The 19,189-nt window shown below is 36.4% G+C and overlaps 1 protein-coding gene across 2 annotated transcripts in view; it reads right to left on the reverse strand.

Moving 5' to 3' along the window:
- Window positions 1-88: 88 nt before the first annotated feature.
- Window positions 89-19,189, reverse strand: part of NUP133 (nucleoporin 133) — a 51,711-nt gene continuing 32,610 nt past the window's right edge. The window contains exons 19-26 of one of the 2 annotated variants that reach the window (XM_057530824.1): window positions 18,531-18,664; window positions 16,244-16,402; window positions 10,633-10,768; window positions 8,962-9,053; window positions 7,315-7,395; window positions 6,498-6,562; window positions 5,118-5,206; window positions 89-1,120 (exon numbers count right to left, since the gene is read on the reverse strand). In XM_057530824.1, the coding sequence (XP_057386807.1) occupies window positions 984-1,120; window positions 5,118-5,206; window positions 6,498-6,562; window positions 7,315-7,395; window positions 8,962-9,053; window positions 10,633-10,768; window positions 16,244-16,402; window positions 18,531-18,664 (893 nt within the window). In that variant the 3' untranslated portion in view covers window positions 89-983. Of the gene's footprint in view, window positions 1,121-5,117; window positions 5,207-6,497; window positions 6,563-7,314; window positions 7,396-8,934; window positions 9,054-10,632; window positions 10,769-16,243; window positions 16,403-18,530; window positions 18,665-19,189 lie in introns of both variants that reach the window. The other variant, XM_007182358.3, reaches the window with a different exon arrangement.

A 19,189-nucleotide genomic window follows, 5' to 3' on the forward strand; every position in this document is an offset into this window, starting at 1 on the left:
CGGACTCTCTTCACCATATTTAACTCCTGACCTTTTCAGCTGTTGGAGCAAGTTGTTTAGTGAGGATTCAACTGGGCCAAAGCCTGAATATGCCAGCAACTCCGTCTTTATTTAAAGCCCAACAAAAACTGAGTGAAAACATTGGTCAGGACAAACCTTTGAGACAACTACTTTTCAGTTAAATCAGCTGCCATATTAAGAAAACCTATAAAGGTTTCTAGCATTACACACACCTTAGATTAGCTAGACAGACTGTGGTAAAGATGGAATTCAGTGTAAATCATCCTGAAAATGCATAAACCTGACTGAATCCCCATACTGACAGGTTATAACCTATTATATGGTAACTTATAGATAGATTAGAAAGCCACATAAATATGTTTTATTCACCAAAATACTTTTATTAATACTCTATTATTTATGTAGACAAATCTGACATTTTTCCCAATGAAGTAATCAGTTATCAAGCTCACAATGAATTAGGCCCACTTTGTCTTTTAGTTTCATAAGTTAGCAAATTTTGACATTTATCCCACTAGATATTTTCCCCCAGACCTAACCAAAATAGATACCAAATATTCCAGACACTGTCCAGTACATAACATCCAGAGTTACAGCAATTTCAGAGACAACTTAGTGCAATCTTGCCATTTTTAGAGTTATAGAAGCTGAAGCCTAGAAGTGATCCGTGCATACACGTAGCCAGAACCAGGACCCTGGATGGAGTGAGATAAAAAGGAAGGGTAGCAAGTATGAAAACCACAGATAAACTTCAGATGGAAAAGAGGAAGAAAAAAATATCATGTAACCAAAAACTAAAACTACAGTCATACAACTATTTTGTAGTAGCTTCCAAATAAAGTATAAAAAATTCAGAAATACATGTTATAAAACTGTACAAACTTCTAGATGTTTAAGGTCTAAAATTTTTATAAGGACACAGTCAGACAAATTTTCAGGAACAATGACCATTTTTAGCAAAATCACATTTGTCCCTGGACATAGTATTCATAATTAGCTTTTAAAACAAACTCAAAGTAAGGATTGGACTTCAAACTTCCCAACTGGTCTGCTTGCAGCAGGTCCTTCACCTCTGGCAGGTACTCACTGAGCTGAATGCCTATAAACACAAACACAGAACGTTTTTTTTTTTTTTTCACATAACTCTCAAATGAATTGAGATGACTGATGATAAAAACACCTGTGCTTCTATTTAAAATATAATGTCACTCTGCTCTTGGGAAATACTCTGTTCTAAATTCCTTCCCATCTGCCAAGCATACTCGCAGGCCTGAGAATATGACATTCTTTACTTAGCAGGGGCTGTGTGACTGTTCTTCCCCCTAGTGGTCCAAACAGCCACTCTATTTAAAGTCTTTAATACAATCTGAAATACTTTCATTTTTCTCCACAGCTTAAGCCATTCCTTCAGTGTGGAAGTTTTAAACTAATAATCACTTGAAAATAAGTATTTCAAGCCCAAGCAAACAGCATTCTAAGCAGCTATATAGTGAGAGGTAGAAGGTATCAGTGAAAGATTGCTTATAATCCAGCTGTAAAATTTGAAAGACAGGAATCTGAATTATTAAGGAAGACAAGTTATACCATGTCTTCTTAAAAGACGTTCAGACATTTATCTGTCCCCCAGATCAAAGATCCACTGTTTTGCTTGGATGGGTGGTCTTCCCACACTCTAGAAATGCTTCACTGCAGAGGTGCTTATTTGAGAAAAGGTTTTTAATGTTTTTTTCCTGGGGTGATTGGTCTGCTTAATTTTTTATTATTTATTTATTTATTTATTTATTTATGGCTGTGTTGGGTCTTAGTTCCTGTGCGAGGGCTTTCTCCAGTTGCGGCAAGCAGGGGCCACTCTTCATTGCGGTGGTCTGCTTAATTTTTTAAAAATTATTTTCTAGAGTCAACTTTGGTAATATGTATTTTCCTTGAAGTTGATCAACTTTATTTTGTATTTCAAGTTTATTTAATTGTTTAAAAATTAAAAAGAAAGAAAACAAGTATTTCAAACAATATTCTCCTATTCAGGAAAATAATTTAGTAGAAACACTGCCGTGAAAGCTGTCTACAGTGTCGCCAAACGTATTACAGTTTCTCTCTACGACTGGAGAGGGGGAAGAACCATGTCCTCATCAGTCAGTCCTCTACTGAGCTGGAAAGGCAATGAGCATCTGTGTAGTCACAAAACAGTATGTACGATTTTTCTCATTTGATAAATAAAGAGAACTGGATGAAACATTTTAAATTAATAAGGCAATATTTTATAGTTTGTTACATTATCGTAAGGTTCTCAAATCAAATACTGTTTATTTTTAATACCATCTAAGTGCCTAGCACCATTTTTGATACTTAATTATTATACAATAAAAAATCTCATAACAAGTGTTATGAGACTAAATCTGCAATATTTATATATCATTTATTACAATTAACACACTTTCAATAGAGACTTTTTCTCTGTAAAACAGCATTACACTTGTGAAAATATCACATTAATTTCCTAAAGATTAATTCTCTTAAAAAAAACCATCTTATTTAACTTCTATTTTTATAATGCATGCCTTCTGTTAGACATAATATTTGATGGTTTATTTTTCTTTAGAGCAGGAGTCAAAAAAACTCAAACGCCTGCAAAGCCCTGGCAGGTACCATGAGGAAGATGGCCTAGGGGTTTTGGTAAACTTAGGACCAGCGCCCCATTCAAAGCGGGCAGGGCTCATCAGCTCCAGCTGCCAGCTGCCAGGTAAATATTTCAGTCTGGTGTAGGCAAATCTTTTGATTTTTAAGACAAGTCAGAAAACAAGACTTTTGTAAGAACTCTTCTCAACTATTAAATGCCAGAGACTAATTAGGAAAAATGTTAAACTCCGTGCAATGACATGCATTTTTTTTCTGTATGTATAATGTACTTTAATAACATGTAAAAGCTGAAAAGCTCCAGGTGGGTAATTTAAATATATCTGCAGGCTGAATTCATTCCACAGGCTGAAGTAATTGTTGGGCTGCCCAAGTCTATGAAATATAATGTGAAGCTATCTATATCTACCTTCAGAATCTGCCCTTTAAAAACATTTATTCTTGTACATGGAAGCCATATTATTAAAAAGGTTCCAAAAATCAATGTCTTTGGCTTGGTTTTATAATATATGTATAATATTATAAATGTATGTTATTAATATATATTATATGTATTATATATCATTACATATTATAATTTATATATAATAGTTTCCACTTGTTTTTGTCCTTTGGTCAAAATTTAATAATTCTTTTTGTAAAATTATAGGTTTCTATTTCTGTTTTCCATCTATGATTTATAATCTAAAAATAGCAAAAACTGAAAAGTGAACTTTAAATAGCACCAAATACTTAATTAGCCACAATTTGGTTCAGTGGCACCTTTACAAGAACTAACTTCATGGAAAGCATCAGATTTGGGTCCGAATGAATCTCTTCAACAGCACAGAGAAATCAACCATACCCAGTTATTTCTTCAATTCCAAATCTAGAAAAGAGAAAGCCTAGTGGATATATTTTAACTCTGTCTGAATTTCAAGTATTTTTAAGCAAAAGATATTTTCTTTTGCTATACCCCTTCATTATTTAATTTTTTATTTTTATTTTTTTGACAATGAAAAGGCTTAATTTCCTTTGTGTTATTTATTCATCTTTGAGAAGAAAAGCATTCAGTAAATCTACTGTCAATGCGGGGTAGTCAAGTATTCATTTTTCCTAAGTAAACATCCAGGTCAATGCTGAGGTCGACAGCTCCATCCAGAGTGAACTTCTGCATGTAAACACCGAGATTTCGCTGCTCTTTCACCTCAACGTATTGCTTGGTATGGTGAGCTCTGCAGTGCTTCTCTGAGGCCCCCGTCATTTCGGTTAAGCCAGTGATTCTCAAGCAGAGGACTGCAGAGTGGAATCTATTACAGAAGAACTGGGGCTATGAATCTGTAAAATAATTCTAGGCATTCAAAGAACAAATGTTTGTTGGGTGACTACTATGTACCAGTCACTGGGCCGGGCATGTCTTATGTAGATTAAATAATGTGTCTTGCAGATATATGTACAGAAATTTCTGAATGTGTGTAAATGTCAGCATCATGAATAAAATCCACATCCATTTAGAAGGGCTGCTGAATTTACTGTAGTTTTTTGTCATTGTGTACTTTTTCCCAGCTGATATTAAAGAGAGTGTCCTTATATCTGAAAAGACTGGTAAACACTAGGTTAGCCTATTTTGCACACTGCCTGGATTATCATCATAATTTTGATTTAATAATTCTACAACAAATGAGCCACACTTGTCTTTATGTATAAAATGTGGAAAATCTCTCACCTCTAGTCTTTCTCCATATATTAAGCTCCAGTTATATGAAAGTAAAAGTTAAGTACCCTCTAATTCATCTTCTCCCTTCATAATAAACATTTAACCATAAACGCTTCTTTACTTACTTACACCTCGATCAGCAAATGGAATTTTGCTCACTGTCTTAGGTACAAAACATATACGAAACATACTCCCTTCCTGTCTCCTTTTATTTTGTTCTGTTTTTTGATGTGGACCATTTTTAAAGTCTTTATTGAATTTGTTACAATATCGCTTCTGTTTTATGTTTTGGTTTTTTGGCCCTGAAGGATGTGGGATATTAGCTCCCCAACCAGGGATTGAACCCGCACCCCCTGCATTGGAAGGCGAAGTCTTAACCACTGGACCGCCAGGGAAGTCCCTTATTTTGTTCTTAAAACTAATTTTATAGTATTAATGTCCAAAATGGATTGATAAAACAGTTTGTAGTTTGCTCTCAAGCATGGTATGGCCAGTTCAGTACGGGATATACCAAAAAAGTCACATTTTAGGTTTTCAATCTTCACAAGAGTTAAGTGGCCAAGCAGATGGCAACTCCACCATGACACAGCTCCCCAACGTGTAGGGGAGGAAAGAGCCCTCCCATTATTTTAAACAAATTTCTCTAATTCTAAGTATGATAACGTTTAATTTTAACCCCCTGGCATTTGACACCTAGGCAAATCCCCATTATTCTAAGATTCTAAAACTGAGGAGTGACACTAATTTCCAACATGAACAAAGCACTTACCATCTTTTAAAAGTTTCTGTAAGATTTTCACAAATATACTGTCTTTAGATACTTCAATTGGATCATCTTTACCATCTGAACTGGACCAGCTAGAAAACAAAATCACTGTGAGGAGAAAATCAAACTGTGGCCATAATCTGAAACAAATGACTTGTTTGCTATTGTGGATTTGTTTTGATGTTTGTAGGGGGTGAAGAATCTTGAGTTTTGTGATACTGTTGAAAACTATTTAAATAAAGGAGCTTTAAATGTTGGATATACCCAGAGTCTCTCTATTAGATATGAGATGCTATACTCAGGTAGCTATTCGCCCAGTATAACCAGCATGTATTCGATGTCAAAACCAAGTAGTGAGGTATCTTTCCCAAGAAAATTCTATAAGTAACAACCTAGTAACGACCCCAAAGTGTGACCCTTCAGAGCACAGGCGATAGTTTAAAAATGTTATATTCTGTTTCTCATAAAAGTAAAATGGCAACTAGTGTCTGGTGTGACCTAAAAAGTTTTCTTTATCTAGTTGAGATTATCTACTACTGAAATACAAATCCACAGAACCACTGCTTTGTAGTAATCAATGGCTATATCCCTCATGATACCTTGAAGTGTTTAATCAGGAAGCCAAGACAAGGAATTCCAGTCAAATGACATAATACATTTTTTATGATTGGGAAGGAGAACTCAACAGGCAGAGCTAGATGCTTCAGAGGATGACCTCCAAGACCAAATTTGACAACAATTTTAACTATCTGGGAGTGATTAGAGGAAGAAATGCTTTAGTAAAAATAGTTCCACTGCAAGTTCTCAAAGCCACAGCAAAAAGGAAAACTGAGTAGAGAAGGCTTTTAGCACTCAAGTCATGCTCTCTTTAAAATTCTTTCCCTGGGGAAAATCCATCTCTACAGCTGATTATTCTGTCTCTCTTTGCCACTGAATCTTAACACCACCGTTCCAGTGGACAGAAATCCTCCTCTGCAGGGAGGTTACAGTGAAAAAAGATGTCGCAATAACTTAGAAGAGGGTACTGATTCTCAAACTGTACTAACTTCTTATTTAAAAAAAAAAAATGTAGCCTCAAGTCTTTCTTGGCAGAACTGGCCCAACTTCTGTGAAAATAAGGAACATACACATTTCTGTGCAAACTGACAGTGTAAAATTTAAAATCAAAAGTAGAGAATTATAATACCAGTGGTCCCAAGTCCTTAAGCTATTCCTTAATTACTGAATAAAAAAAATTAGGATTGCTAATGAAACCATTAACATTTTTATAATACACGTTACAATACATTAGGTTACAAAACGATTTGATGTGTATGGTATCATAATCTTCCTAAACAGTCCTTTTCCAAAACAATGTCTTATATTCACACTATGGGAACTTACTTATCTCTCTGAAGAGCTTTGCAAAGGATTTCCAGTTTTAGATCATTTATATTTATATCTTCCTCCTTCACAGCAAAACAAAAAAATCCTCATTAAGTCCTGATTTTAAAAAATACATGCTTAAATTTGAGTTATATCAACTCCTAATTCTGCATAAATATTATTATGCTTTAATTTATAATTTTAAAAAATTTCCCTTTCTTTGAGACGTTAATACTACTCAGAAGAGTAAAACTATTAAGAACTTTGTGTGAATTTGTTTCCGATTATTCTGAGACAATCTGATTTTATCAAGAAGCTTGAGAGAGTCAAGATTTTAAACAGAGTAACATAAAAGCCCACATATTATTGTCTTTATAATCTACCAAACTACTTTCAATTGCAGGGCCGACTACTTACCCTACAGAATTATCATTATAATCTTTTTTTTCAAAGAAGGCTGAGAAACAGCTTCTCTTAGGGTGAATACTATGAAGAATAAATTGACAAGCAGCATATCAGTTTGAGAAACTAACAACGACTCAATAAATGAAAGAGAAAAAATATGTCAGGACCTTGAAAAGCAACATTTTTAATTTGTGCAGGGAAAAAGACACCTGGAAATGTGTGAGAATTATCAAGAGGTGAGATCTCTTGACAGCTTTTCTAAAGAGCTATACATATTCCAAGAGTTATGGGTAGCTGAACCAGAAAGTCTTTTATTTTAATTTTTTGAGAGTCTTTTAAAATTAAGACATTTTCAAGATGTACTCAGTTCTACAGAAAACCATACACAAACTGTGATCCTTGCCTGAGATCATCAAGTGATTTTACTCACCTCATCAATATATTCAAGCAAGTCTAAAGCTTTCTTGAAATCATACTCGTTAGCTCTTCTGTTTTCTTCACAGATATACAGCTATGGCAAGTTAAAATAAGGTAGAGAATTAATTTAACTCATCATATAACCAAGACTGGAGAGATTTACAGAGAAGTCATCACGTCTGTAGGGATCTTTATAGCAAAGAACAGCAACACGTTTGGAAATTATACTCCATCTACCTCACAGCAAACTGTCTTTTAAAACACACCTACGTTCATTCACGGTAACTAACTTGTATAACTTGGTATATATACTTTTAAAATGCCAGTAAATTTATATTCATAAGTTCAAGATAGTATACATTTCAGTACTCTTTCGAGCATGCTCTGTAATAAAGAGCTGCCCTTGCATTTTTAAAGCTGGCTATAATGCTTTTGAAATGTTGCCCTTTCAATAGTTATAAAAATTGAGACCTATGAGAAAGCATGCAGTTGGTCTACAGTTTACTTAAGAGATAACAAAACACACCAACATGTTACCAATGGTTATCCCTGGTTGGTTAGATCACAGCTGACTATATGATCATAAATGTCCCGTAATTTTATAATCAGAAAAATACTTGCCTTATTAACAATATCAATTTGAATTTTTCCTATCTTCTTTTTCCAAAAACTACTTATAACAAATTTCATTTTAAAATACTGCACATAATCCTTTAACAGCAAAGACAATACTCAAACCATTTCAGAAGAAAAGCTATCTACTTGTTGTCATTGTCTTACAACACTTGAAAACAATATTTTATTTCACTGTTTCTGAACCTTTTTTCCCCACAATGTTAACATCCCTGAAATTGGAATGTAGTATTACAATTGATTCAGTATCAAGGTAAAGTTGGACAACTTTTTCCTTCTTACCAATACATAAAATAATGGTGAGTCTTAGAGGCAACAGCCCCTTAGATTTTTAAATTAAATGTGCTCTATCAGGAGAGGCTGCTGTGAGCTCAATGATAGGAAATCTGTTACTAATAATGACTAAAATACTGAAGTTTTTGAATTGTCTGATTTCTTAGTAACATAATTTGGGCAATTCAAGGTGATCCTATGACACCGCTTTTGCATTTGAAATGCTTTCTTGAAAGGAAAAGAGAGAAGCAGAATTAAGGCTATTAAGTGTGCACAGCAACAAAATTACCTTATCTGGGTTGCAGCCCCTAATCTAGCTATGTCCTCAGGAATGTGCTATGTTGCAGAGAAAAATGGTGACGATGGCACTTAGAGGCTATTCAAATCCAGTTCCTAAAGCCATTTTTTTTGAAGAGCCTGAACTATGTCTCATGGTACATATCTGTCCTGTACTAGAAAAGCACAATGGAAGTAATTTCTTCTGGTTGCCCGGATAAGCGTCTTGAGGAACAGGCAGAGAGCTATGGGGGACAGAGGCTGACCCACTGCTTTCTGCTAACTGGCACCCTGTTCCTAAGCAGCTTCTGACACCTGACTCCAGGGGAAAGTGACCAGGAAAATAGGAAATGGAAAGATGACTCCTCTGAGGAACTGTACTACATGGTCCAGGAAACACTGAGGTTGTTTTGAGACTAAGAAACGGTGCAGGGATTTGAAAAGCACATACGCCAATGAGCTGCGGTGCAGTCAGTACCGGCATTGCACTGAGACTCAGCTGTTTCTCGCCCAGCAGCTGTTCAGGCAGGGTCTCCTGGTGTAGCAGAAAGCGCTCCTGCTCAGCCATTTCTAGAAGGCAACACAGGAGGAGGGGTGAACATTCACTTTTGCTCTGTCATAAACAAATCTGAATTTAAAAAGAAAAGGAACAGCTCTAAAGGTAATCCCATCACTATTCAGTGATCCTAGAATGTTATTAATTCTGCTTATTCTTGATTCCTAATTATGTTACAAATATTCAGGGTTTGATCCAAGTCATATGGATTATCACAGCAAGCAGAAGTATTAGGAGGGGAGAGAAGAGCTAAGAAAACAAACCTACCGACTGAAGTGACTGTAGAGCAGACGGATTTCAGAAGCACAAGTCCCCCAGATCTGAGGTCTCTCAGTCCATTTCAAGGTTACTCTGTAAAGTACTACTTTTTACTTTACCAGAGTTTCTAGTATAATTTCATTCACTAAGGGAAATGATCTACTTAAAAGCCACCATGAGTACATGCCAGGAAAAACACAAGCCAGAGGACTGTGCACCAGACCTATTACCCAGCAATGGTTATTTATCGCCATGTGATAGGGTGACGGGGCTTTTGATTTGCATGAACTCTCATTACCTGGCTTCACCCATGAGAATGAGCTGGGCTGCAGGAAAAAAGGACGCAGAACTGTTTGCTAACAGCAGTTACAGCAAAATGGAGTGACTAAATCACAGATATGCTCATTCAAATACTGGCATCATTCCACATGATCCCAACCTTGTAAAAATTAAACAAAACTGTTTTGTGCAATTTCCATACCTAAGAAAACAGACTGGGAGGATTAAAAAAGTAACAGTAATTATCTCTAGGGCAGTGGGATTATAGACGATTTATTTTTTTGTTGTTGTTTTTTCTATACTTTACTAATTTCCATAATTAAATTTGTATAACCAATAGAAAGTTATCTCTTAAAAAAATCTACTCCCTTCAATTAGATACACTGTGATAATAGTCTGTAGGAAATTACGAGACCTGAAAATATTCTCATTGTGCTAAGAAAGCAAAAGCTAAGAAGAAGTGATCAAAATGCAAAGTGATGACCAGAAGTGGGGGGGAAACCAGAAATAATAAAGCCTTGTGTTAAGATATTTTGATTAACATGATCTAACTCTGGCGGCCAGGTTAAAATACAGTTTCCCTTTCAGACTACCAGCCAGCCTTGCAGAACATATACACACTTCTCTAGAACAACAGGCACTATTAGCGTTTAAAAATAAAAGAATGAGGAAGAATCTCCCAAACCACCACCTACAGCAGACCACCACTACAGAATTACCACCACCTACAGCAAACCCACTGAGTAAACGTCAAGTTTCTTTGCAGTTTGTTCATAGCATATGAGTCACTAGGGGTATAATCAGAGTACTCTGTTCAAGTCATCTGAATTTACTCTTTAGGAATTCTTATTTAAGGCACAAATTACTTTTCCATAAAAAGAGAATCCTAATTATGTAACTGAGTAATTGCCTAAGGACACTGAATAGAAAGCACTCCTCGCAAAGGAGATGGCTCCTGTTTCTAATGGACCCCATTAAATGATAAGAGCACATTCTAAGAATACATTGACAGTATGACTGATTTGTATGTCTTCTTGTTCAAATACTGTATTTTACCTTCAATTTTTCCTTGCAGTGTATCTTCTGAAAAGCCTGAAGCTAATGCAGCCAATTTACTCAAGCCAAGAAGGGTTTTTTTCTTTGCAAAGTAACGAGTTTCCATATTTGCCAAACCTAGAAGTGTTGCATGAGCCTACAATAAACAAAATATGAAAACTATGATAAAATCCTGCATACTAATTCAAGTTGAAATAAAGATTAAGTAAAACCCAAACTTGGTTTTTCCCCCCAAGCTATATCAATGAAAGATCAAGTCACTGTTAGCAAGCCTAAAAACACATCAGTATCATACTTTGAGAGTAATTACACATAAAATATCAGCCATCCACACTAATTACTGGGAAAAGAGACATGTATAAAACATTTGCTCTCAGAAGCAAGAAGAACTACAATTATGCAGCTCACAGAATGAAAACCACATTCACAGAAAGACAAAATTAAAAGACAGAGTACTATGTCCCAGATGAAGCAACATGATAAAACCCCAGAAAAACAACTAAATGAAGTGGAGATAGGCAACCTTCCAGAAAAAGAATTCAGAATAATGATAGTGAAGATGATCCAGGACCTTGGAAAAAGAATGGAGGCAAGGATCAAGAAGATGCGAGAAATGTTTAACAAAGACCTAGAAGAGTTAAAGAACAAAAAACAGAGATAAATACTACAATAACTGAACTGAAAAATACACTTGAAGGAATCAATAGCAGAGTAACTGAGGCAGAAGAACGGATAAGTGACCTGGAAGACAGAACGGTGGGAATCACTGCCATGGAGCAGAATAAAGAAAAAAGAATGAAAAGAAATGAAGACAGCCTAAGAGACCTCTGGGACAACATTAAACACACCAACATTCGCATTATAGGGGTCCCAGAAGGAGAAGAGAGAGAGAAAGGACCCGAGAAAATATCTGAAGAGATTATAGTCGAAAACTTCCCTAACAGGGGAAAGGAAATAGCCACCCAAGTCCTAGAAGTGCAGAGAGTCCCAGGCAGGATAAATCCAAGGAGAAACACACCGAGACACAGTAATCAAATTGACAAAAACTAAAGACAAAGAAAAATTATTAAAAGCAACAATGGAAAAATGACAAATAACATACAAGGGAACTCCCATAAGGCTAACAGCTGACTACTCAGCAGAAACTTTGCAAGCCAGAAGGAAGTGGTACAATATATTTAAAGTGATGAAAGGAAAGAAACTACAACCAAGAATACTCTACCCAGCAAGGACCTCATTCAGATTCGACAGAGAAATCAAAAGCTTTACGGACAAGCAAAAGGTAAGAGAATTCAGCACCACCAGACCAGCACTACAACAAATGCTAAAGGAACTTCTCTAAGCAGGAAATACAAGAGAAGAAAAGGACCTACAAAAACAAACCCAAAACAATTCAGAAAATGGTAATAGGAACATACATATTGATAATTACCTTAAACGTGAATGGACTAAATGCCCCAACCAAAAGACACAGGCTTGCTGAATGGATACAAAAACATGACCCATACATATGCTGTCTACAAATAACCAAGAGATTACTGAAGAAATCAAAGAGGAAATCGAAAAATACCTAGAGACAAATGACAATGAAAATACGACGACCCAAAACCTATGGGATGCAGCGAAAACAGTTCTAAGAGGGAGGTTTATAGCAATACAATCCTACCTCAAGAAACAAGAAAAATCTCAAATGAACAATCTAACCTTACACCTAAAGGAACTAGAGAAAGAAGAAGAAAAAAAAAAGTTAGTAGAAGGAAAGAAATCATAAAGATCAGAGCAGAAATAAATGAAATAGAAACAAAGAAAACAATAGCAAAGATCAATAAAACTAAAAGCTGGTTCTTTGAGAAGATAAACAAAACTGATAAACCATTAGCCAGACTCATCAAGAAAAAGAGGGAGAGGACTCAAATCAATAAAATTAGAAATGAAAAAGGAGAAGTTACAACAGACACTGCAGAAATACAAAGCATCCTAAGAGACTACTACAAGCAATGCTATGCCAATAAAATGGACAACCTGGAAGAAATGGACAAATTCTTAGAAAGGCATAAGCTTCCAAGACTGAACCAGGAAGAAATAGAAAATATGAACAGACCAATCAGAAGTAATGACATTGAAAGTGTGATTAAAAATCTTCCAACAAACAAAAGTCCAGGACCAGATGGCTTCACAGGTGAATTCTATCAAACATTTAGAGATGAGCTAATGCCCATCCTTCTCAAACTCTTCCCAAAAATTGCAGAGGAAGGAACACTCCCAAACTCATTCTATAAGGCCACAATCACCCTGGTACCAAAACCAGAGAAAGATACTACAAAACCAGAAAATTACAAACCAATATCACTGATGAATATAGATGCAAAAATCCTCAACAAAATACTAGCAAACAGAATCCAATAACACATTAAAAGGATCATACACCATGACCAAGTGGCATTTATCCCAGGGATGCAAGGATTCTTCAATATATGCAAATCAATCAGTGTGATACACCATATTAACAACTTGAAGAATAAAAACCATATGATCATCTCAGCAGATGCAGAAAAAGCTTTTGACAAAATTCAACACCCATTTATGATAAAAACTCTCCAGAAAGTGGGCATAGAGGGAATCTACCTCAACATAATAAAGGCCATATATGACAAACCCACAGCAAACATCATTCTCAATGGTAAAAAACTGAAAGCATTTCCTCTAAGATCAGGAACAAGACAAGGATGTCCACTCTCGCCACTACTATTCAACATAGTTTTGAAAGTCCTAGCCACGGCAGTCAGAGAAAAAAAGAAATAAAAGAATACAAATTGGGAGAGAAGAAGTAAAACTGTCACTGTTTGCAGATGTCATGATACTGTAAATAGAAAATCCTAAAGATGCCACCAGAAAACTACTAGAGCTCATCAATGAATTTGGTAAAGTTGCAGGATACAAAATTAACGCACAGAAATCTCTTGCATTCCTATACGCTAAGTATGAAAGATCAGAAAGAGAAATTAAGGAAACAATCCCACTGCAACAAAAAGAATAAAACACCTAGGAATAAACCTACCTAGGGGGTAAAAGATCTATACTCAGAAAACTATAAGACATTGATGAAAGAAATCAAATATGACACAAACAGATGGAGAGATATACATGTTCTTGGATTGGAATAAGCAACATTGTGAAAATGACTATACTACCCAAAGCAATCTACAGATTCAATGCAATCCCTATCAAATTACTAATGGCATTTCTGACAGAACTAGAACTAAAAATCTTAAAATTTGTATGGAGACACAGAAGAGCCCGAATAGCTAAAGCATTCTTGAGGGAAAAAAATGGAGTTGGAGGAATCAGACTCCCTGACTTCAGACTATACTACAAAGCTACAGTAATCAAGACAATATGGTACTGGCACAAAAACAGTAATACAGATTAATGGAACAGGATAGAAAGTCCAGAAATAAACCCATGCTCCTGTGGTCAACTAATCTATGACAAAGGAGGCAAGGATATACAATGGAGAAAAGACAGTCTCTTCAATAAGTGGTGCTGGGAAAACTGGACAGCTACATGTAAAGGAATGAAATTAGAACACTCCCTAACACCATATACAAAAATAAACTGAAAATGGATTGAAGACCTAAATGTAAGACCAGACACTATAAAACTCTTAGAGGAAAACATAGGAAGAACACTTTTTGACATAAATCACAGCAAGATCTTTTTTGACCCACCTCCTAGAGTCATGGAAATAAAAACAAAAATAAACAAATGGCACCTTATGAAACATAAAAGCTTTTGCACAGCAAAGGAAACTATAAACAAGATGAAAAGACAAGTGTCAGAATGGGAGAAAATATCTGCAAATGAATCAACGGACATAGGATTAACCTCCAAAATATATAAACAGCTCATGCAGCTCAATATCAAGAAAACAAACAACCCAATCAAAAAATGGGCAGAGGGCTTCCCTGGTGGCGCAGTGGTTGAGAGTCTGCCTGCTAATGCAGGGGACACGGGTTCGAGCCCTGGTCTGGGAAGATCCCACATGCCGCGGAGCAGCTGGGCCCGTGAGCCACAACTGCTGAGCCTGCGCGTCTGGAGCCTGTGCCCCGCAACAGGAGGGGCCGCGATAGTGAAAGGCCCGCGCACCGCGATGAAGAGCGGTCCCCGCACTGCGATGAAGAGTGGCCCCCACTTGCTGTAACCAGAGAAAGCCCTCGCACGAACAGAAGACCCAACGCAGCCAAAAATAAATAAATAAATAAATAAAGTAGCTATAAAATGGGAAACTTCATTTAAAAAAAAAAAAAAAAAATGGGCAGAAGACCTAAATAGACATTTCTCCGAAGGAGACATACAGATGACCAAGAGGCACATGAAAAGCTGTTCAACATCGTTAATTAGAGAAATGCAAATCAAAACTGCAGTGAGGTATCACCTCAAACCGGTTAGAATGGGCATCATCAGAGAGTCTACGAACAATAGATGCTGGAGAGGGTGTGGAGAAAAGGGAACCCTCTTGTACTGTTGGTGGGAATGTAAATTGATACAGCCACTATGGAGAACAATATGGAGGTTCCTTAAAAAACTAAAAATAGAACTACTATATGACCCAGCGATCCCACTACTGGGCATATACCCAGAGAAAACCATAATTCAAAAAGACACATGCACCCCATTGTTCATTGCAGCACTACTTACAATAGCCAGGTCATGGAAGCAACCTAAATGTCCATCAACAGACGAATGGAAAAAAAAGATATGGTACATATATACGATGGAATATTACTCAGCCATAAAAAGGAACGAAATTAGGTCATTTGTAGAGACGTGGATGGACCTAGATATGGTCATACAGAGTGAAGTCAGAAAGAGAAAAACAAATATCGTATATTAACGCATATATGTGGAATCTAGAAAAATGGTACAGATGAACCGGTTTGCAAGGCAGAGAGAGACACAGATGTAGAGAACAAATGTATGGACACCAAGGAGGGAAAGCAGGGGGTAGGGAGTGGGGGGTGGGATGAACTGGGAGATTAGGATTGACATATATACATTAACATGTATAAAATAGATAACTAGTAAGAACCTGCTGTATAGCACAGGGAACTCCACTTTGCTGTAAAGTAGAAACTAACACACCATTGTAAAACAACTATACCCCAATTAAAGAAAAAAAGGGCTGTAACAGGAGCCTAGCCAAAAAAACCCAAAAAAACCCCAATATTTGCTCTCACGTCAACACCCTGTCAAGGACAAACTTTAATTCATGTACACTTTTTACTGATAATTTGAACATTTTTATTACAAGAAAATACTCATTATAAAAAAAGGCCAATAACTGCTAATTACGTGTTAAAGTTTTTGTGCTTTATTTTACTGTAATAACAGTTAAATCACAATAGGCTTCATTTTTTTTTTTTTACTGAGATATAACAAGTAATGGCAATACCATCATAAATGAAAAATACTTTTATCAAATTATGTGAGAGAATAGGAGATACACATTTTTAAAAAATCCATAAGTAGTATTTAACTACAAAAAACTAAACTAGTTAAAACTAAACAAAAAATTGCCTAAATCTGCTCCATATAACTGAATCCTTCTTACCTTTTCTAATTCTTGGCTATTAATTTCGTGTAACCAGCTGAGATGTTCATGAGCTTGCAAAAAATTGGCCAACTGTCCGTGCTGAGAAATAGGCTGAGATAATAATTTGCCTCGCTTTCCTTTCTCCAGATACCAACGGAAGAGAAAGTCTGAAAAATTCTATAAAGAACAAAGCCAAGAATTCAATAATATATAGTAATACAGTTTTTAAAAATACATTTCTGATAATAAAGTATTAAATTTCTCCCAAAGGTCTTAGACTCCAGAATAGAAATCCAGTTTTAAACACTCATTTCCTGCATTATAGGGTCCTCAAATCACCTCATTTAACAAATGAGGACATTTAGATTCAGAAAGGGGATCTTGCTCAGGGTCACACAGATGTGCGCTGTCCAATAATATGGCAGTCACTGGTCACATGTAGCCGTTTAAACTTAATCTAAAATGTAAAATTCAGTTCCTCAGAGACACCAGTCACATTTCAAGTACTTGAAGGCCATCTGTGGTCAGAGACTCCATTTGGGACAGCACATATGAGCAAGATCTCCATTACCACAGAAAGTTCTACTGGACAGTACTGAGACGCTTTCCTTCCAGAATAACAGGTTCTCAGGGGCAGAACTGGGTGCCACGTGTCCATGTGGGCTGGCACAATAAATCAGGATCTAGAGAGGCACATCCAGTTTCCCCACAGGACGTTTGCTGGATGCTGGGGTGGTGTGAGAGGCTGGGCTGGAAAGGAAGACAGAAGTGTCCTGCAGTCTCACAGTACTTAAGAGAGATTTCCACTAAAGGGGGAATTCTGCAAGGAACACACCAGCCCCATAAGACATCTGAAACCAGAAATGAATGAATGTAATGGAAGCTGCAGTCAAGCCCTGACCCACCTCTATTCTTGATGAATTGAGTGATCTGCCTCTCATCTTACCTGCCTCCCAGGGGAAAGAACAGCATTGATTTCCGTCTTTACGGTTCTTTTATACACAATGTCGAAAATACAATTTAAAAAATTGCAAGGGACTTCCCCGGTGGTCCAGTGGGTAAGACTCCGTGCTCCCAATGCAGGGGGCCGGGGTTCAATCCCTGGTCGGGGAACTAGATCCCACATGCATGCCACAACTAAGAGTCCGCATGCCGCAACTAAGAAAAAAAGATCCTGCATACCGCAACGAAGATCCCACGTGCCTCAACTAAGACCCGGCACAGCCAAAAGAAAAATAAATAAATATTTTTAAAAAAATTGTAAGACATAAGAAGCAGAAAAATATGAATATGCAGGCAGCAGAAGCAGACCTAAGAATGATCACTTTGGAATTAGCACAAAAGGACTTAAAATAACTAGTAAACATATTAAAGAAAATAAAAGGAACAAAGCATAAAAGGATGGAAAATGTCAACAGAGAATAAGAATCCTTAAAAAGAATAAAAATTATGATGGGCACAAAGTACTTACTTCAGCACTATTGTGAAATACGAGATAAGCCATGTCCAGCAATCAGGTACTGATCGAATAAGTTACATCCAGCTCATGAAATACCATAACACCATTAAAAATGTGGTTGTGTAATATTTAATGATATGGACAAATGTCTGTTATGTATTAAGTGAAATAAGCAGTTAACAAAACATGTTTGGTAGAGTAAAAAGACTAGAAGAATACAAACCAAATGTTAAAAAGGGTTCTCTCTGGGTGGTAGAATTATGAACGATTTTTTTATCTTCTTTTTTGTTTATAGTGGTTTCCTGAATTTTATACAATGTTACCTTTATAGTAAGAAAAAAAATCAGTTTTTACATAAAGATCAACTGACTGAATAGACTGGCTTTAAGGAACAACTTAAATGCACCTGAATAGTGTCACAATGCGAACTTTAAAAAAAAATAGTAAGCGTAAAAAAACAAAAACAGGAAGCATGTCAAAGAAGGAAAACAAGAATCTTAGGTGTACGGAAATCTGAACTCTCTAAAAGTAGCATCCCACGCTCCCAAGATCTTCTACTCAAACTTTAGAACTCTAGCAATATCCGTATCCTTAAGTACTTTTAATTATAACTGAAAATATAAGAAAAGAAATAAAAGTCTTAACATATTTTTCAAAGGTCAAAGAATCCGTCAGTAATATTTATATATAAAGAATTGTCTACCTATTTACAAAGAAACATAATGTACAAATTAGTATCTGGTAATCTGCAAAAAGACCGTACCATCTTCCAAAAACCCCAAGTAAGATTTGAAATGGTAAAGCCTTCTTACAGGATCCACTGCCTACACCCCCAGGGTTCGTTACCTGATCAGCGAACTGTGTCATGTAGCGCTGCAGTCTGGTCTGGTTGTCAGTCTGCTCACACATTTGTACTAAGATATCAAAGTCACAGTATTTTTCTGCTAACGAAGCAGCCCATGGGTACTGGCCTAGTGTGACTATGGACATGAGAACAGATGGAAAAAAATCCTGTTAGCGAAAACTTAGTATGTAATAAGAAAAATATTCCTTGAAATTTTACCTTTATTCATATTATATACTAAAAATAATCATTAGAAACCTTTCCAGTTACTGGCATTTAGTTTCATAATCCATATAAACTCATTAAAGATGTAAATTCAGTCCCTTGCTTCATCACTGCCCATCTAAGATGCTATTCCCTTCCTTCACGTAGCAAGACAAGCTACTTCTCTGAATCCTGGCTGTGACTGTCTCGTGTCCTCCGCTGAAGAGCCGTACCACCTCTCCCGACCCTGGAACGACCCTTGTCTGCTCTATCCTGCGGTCTAGCTGTTCCTGTGAAGGTCTGAGATGGTAAGCAGTCTCCACATGCTGTTAATTTATTCATTTTTAAATCATCTTTAACACCATCTAGGACACTTGTTACCTGGTAAGTAATGACGAGGCTGAATACATGAACACAGAAAGGTGTACACAGGAAAGCTGTGCTTTAAGCTCTGAGC

Source organism: Balaenoptera acutorostrata, chromosome 16 (genome assembly GCF_949987535.1).
Source record: "Balaenoptera acutorostrata chromosome 16, mBalAcu1.1, whole genome shotgun sequence".
In the NCBI taxonomy this organism is placed as follows: Eukaryota; Metazoa; Chordata; class Mammalia; order Artiodactyla; family Balaenopteridae; genus Balaenoptera; species Balaenoptera acutorostrata.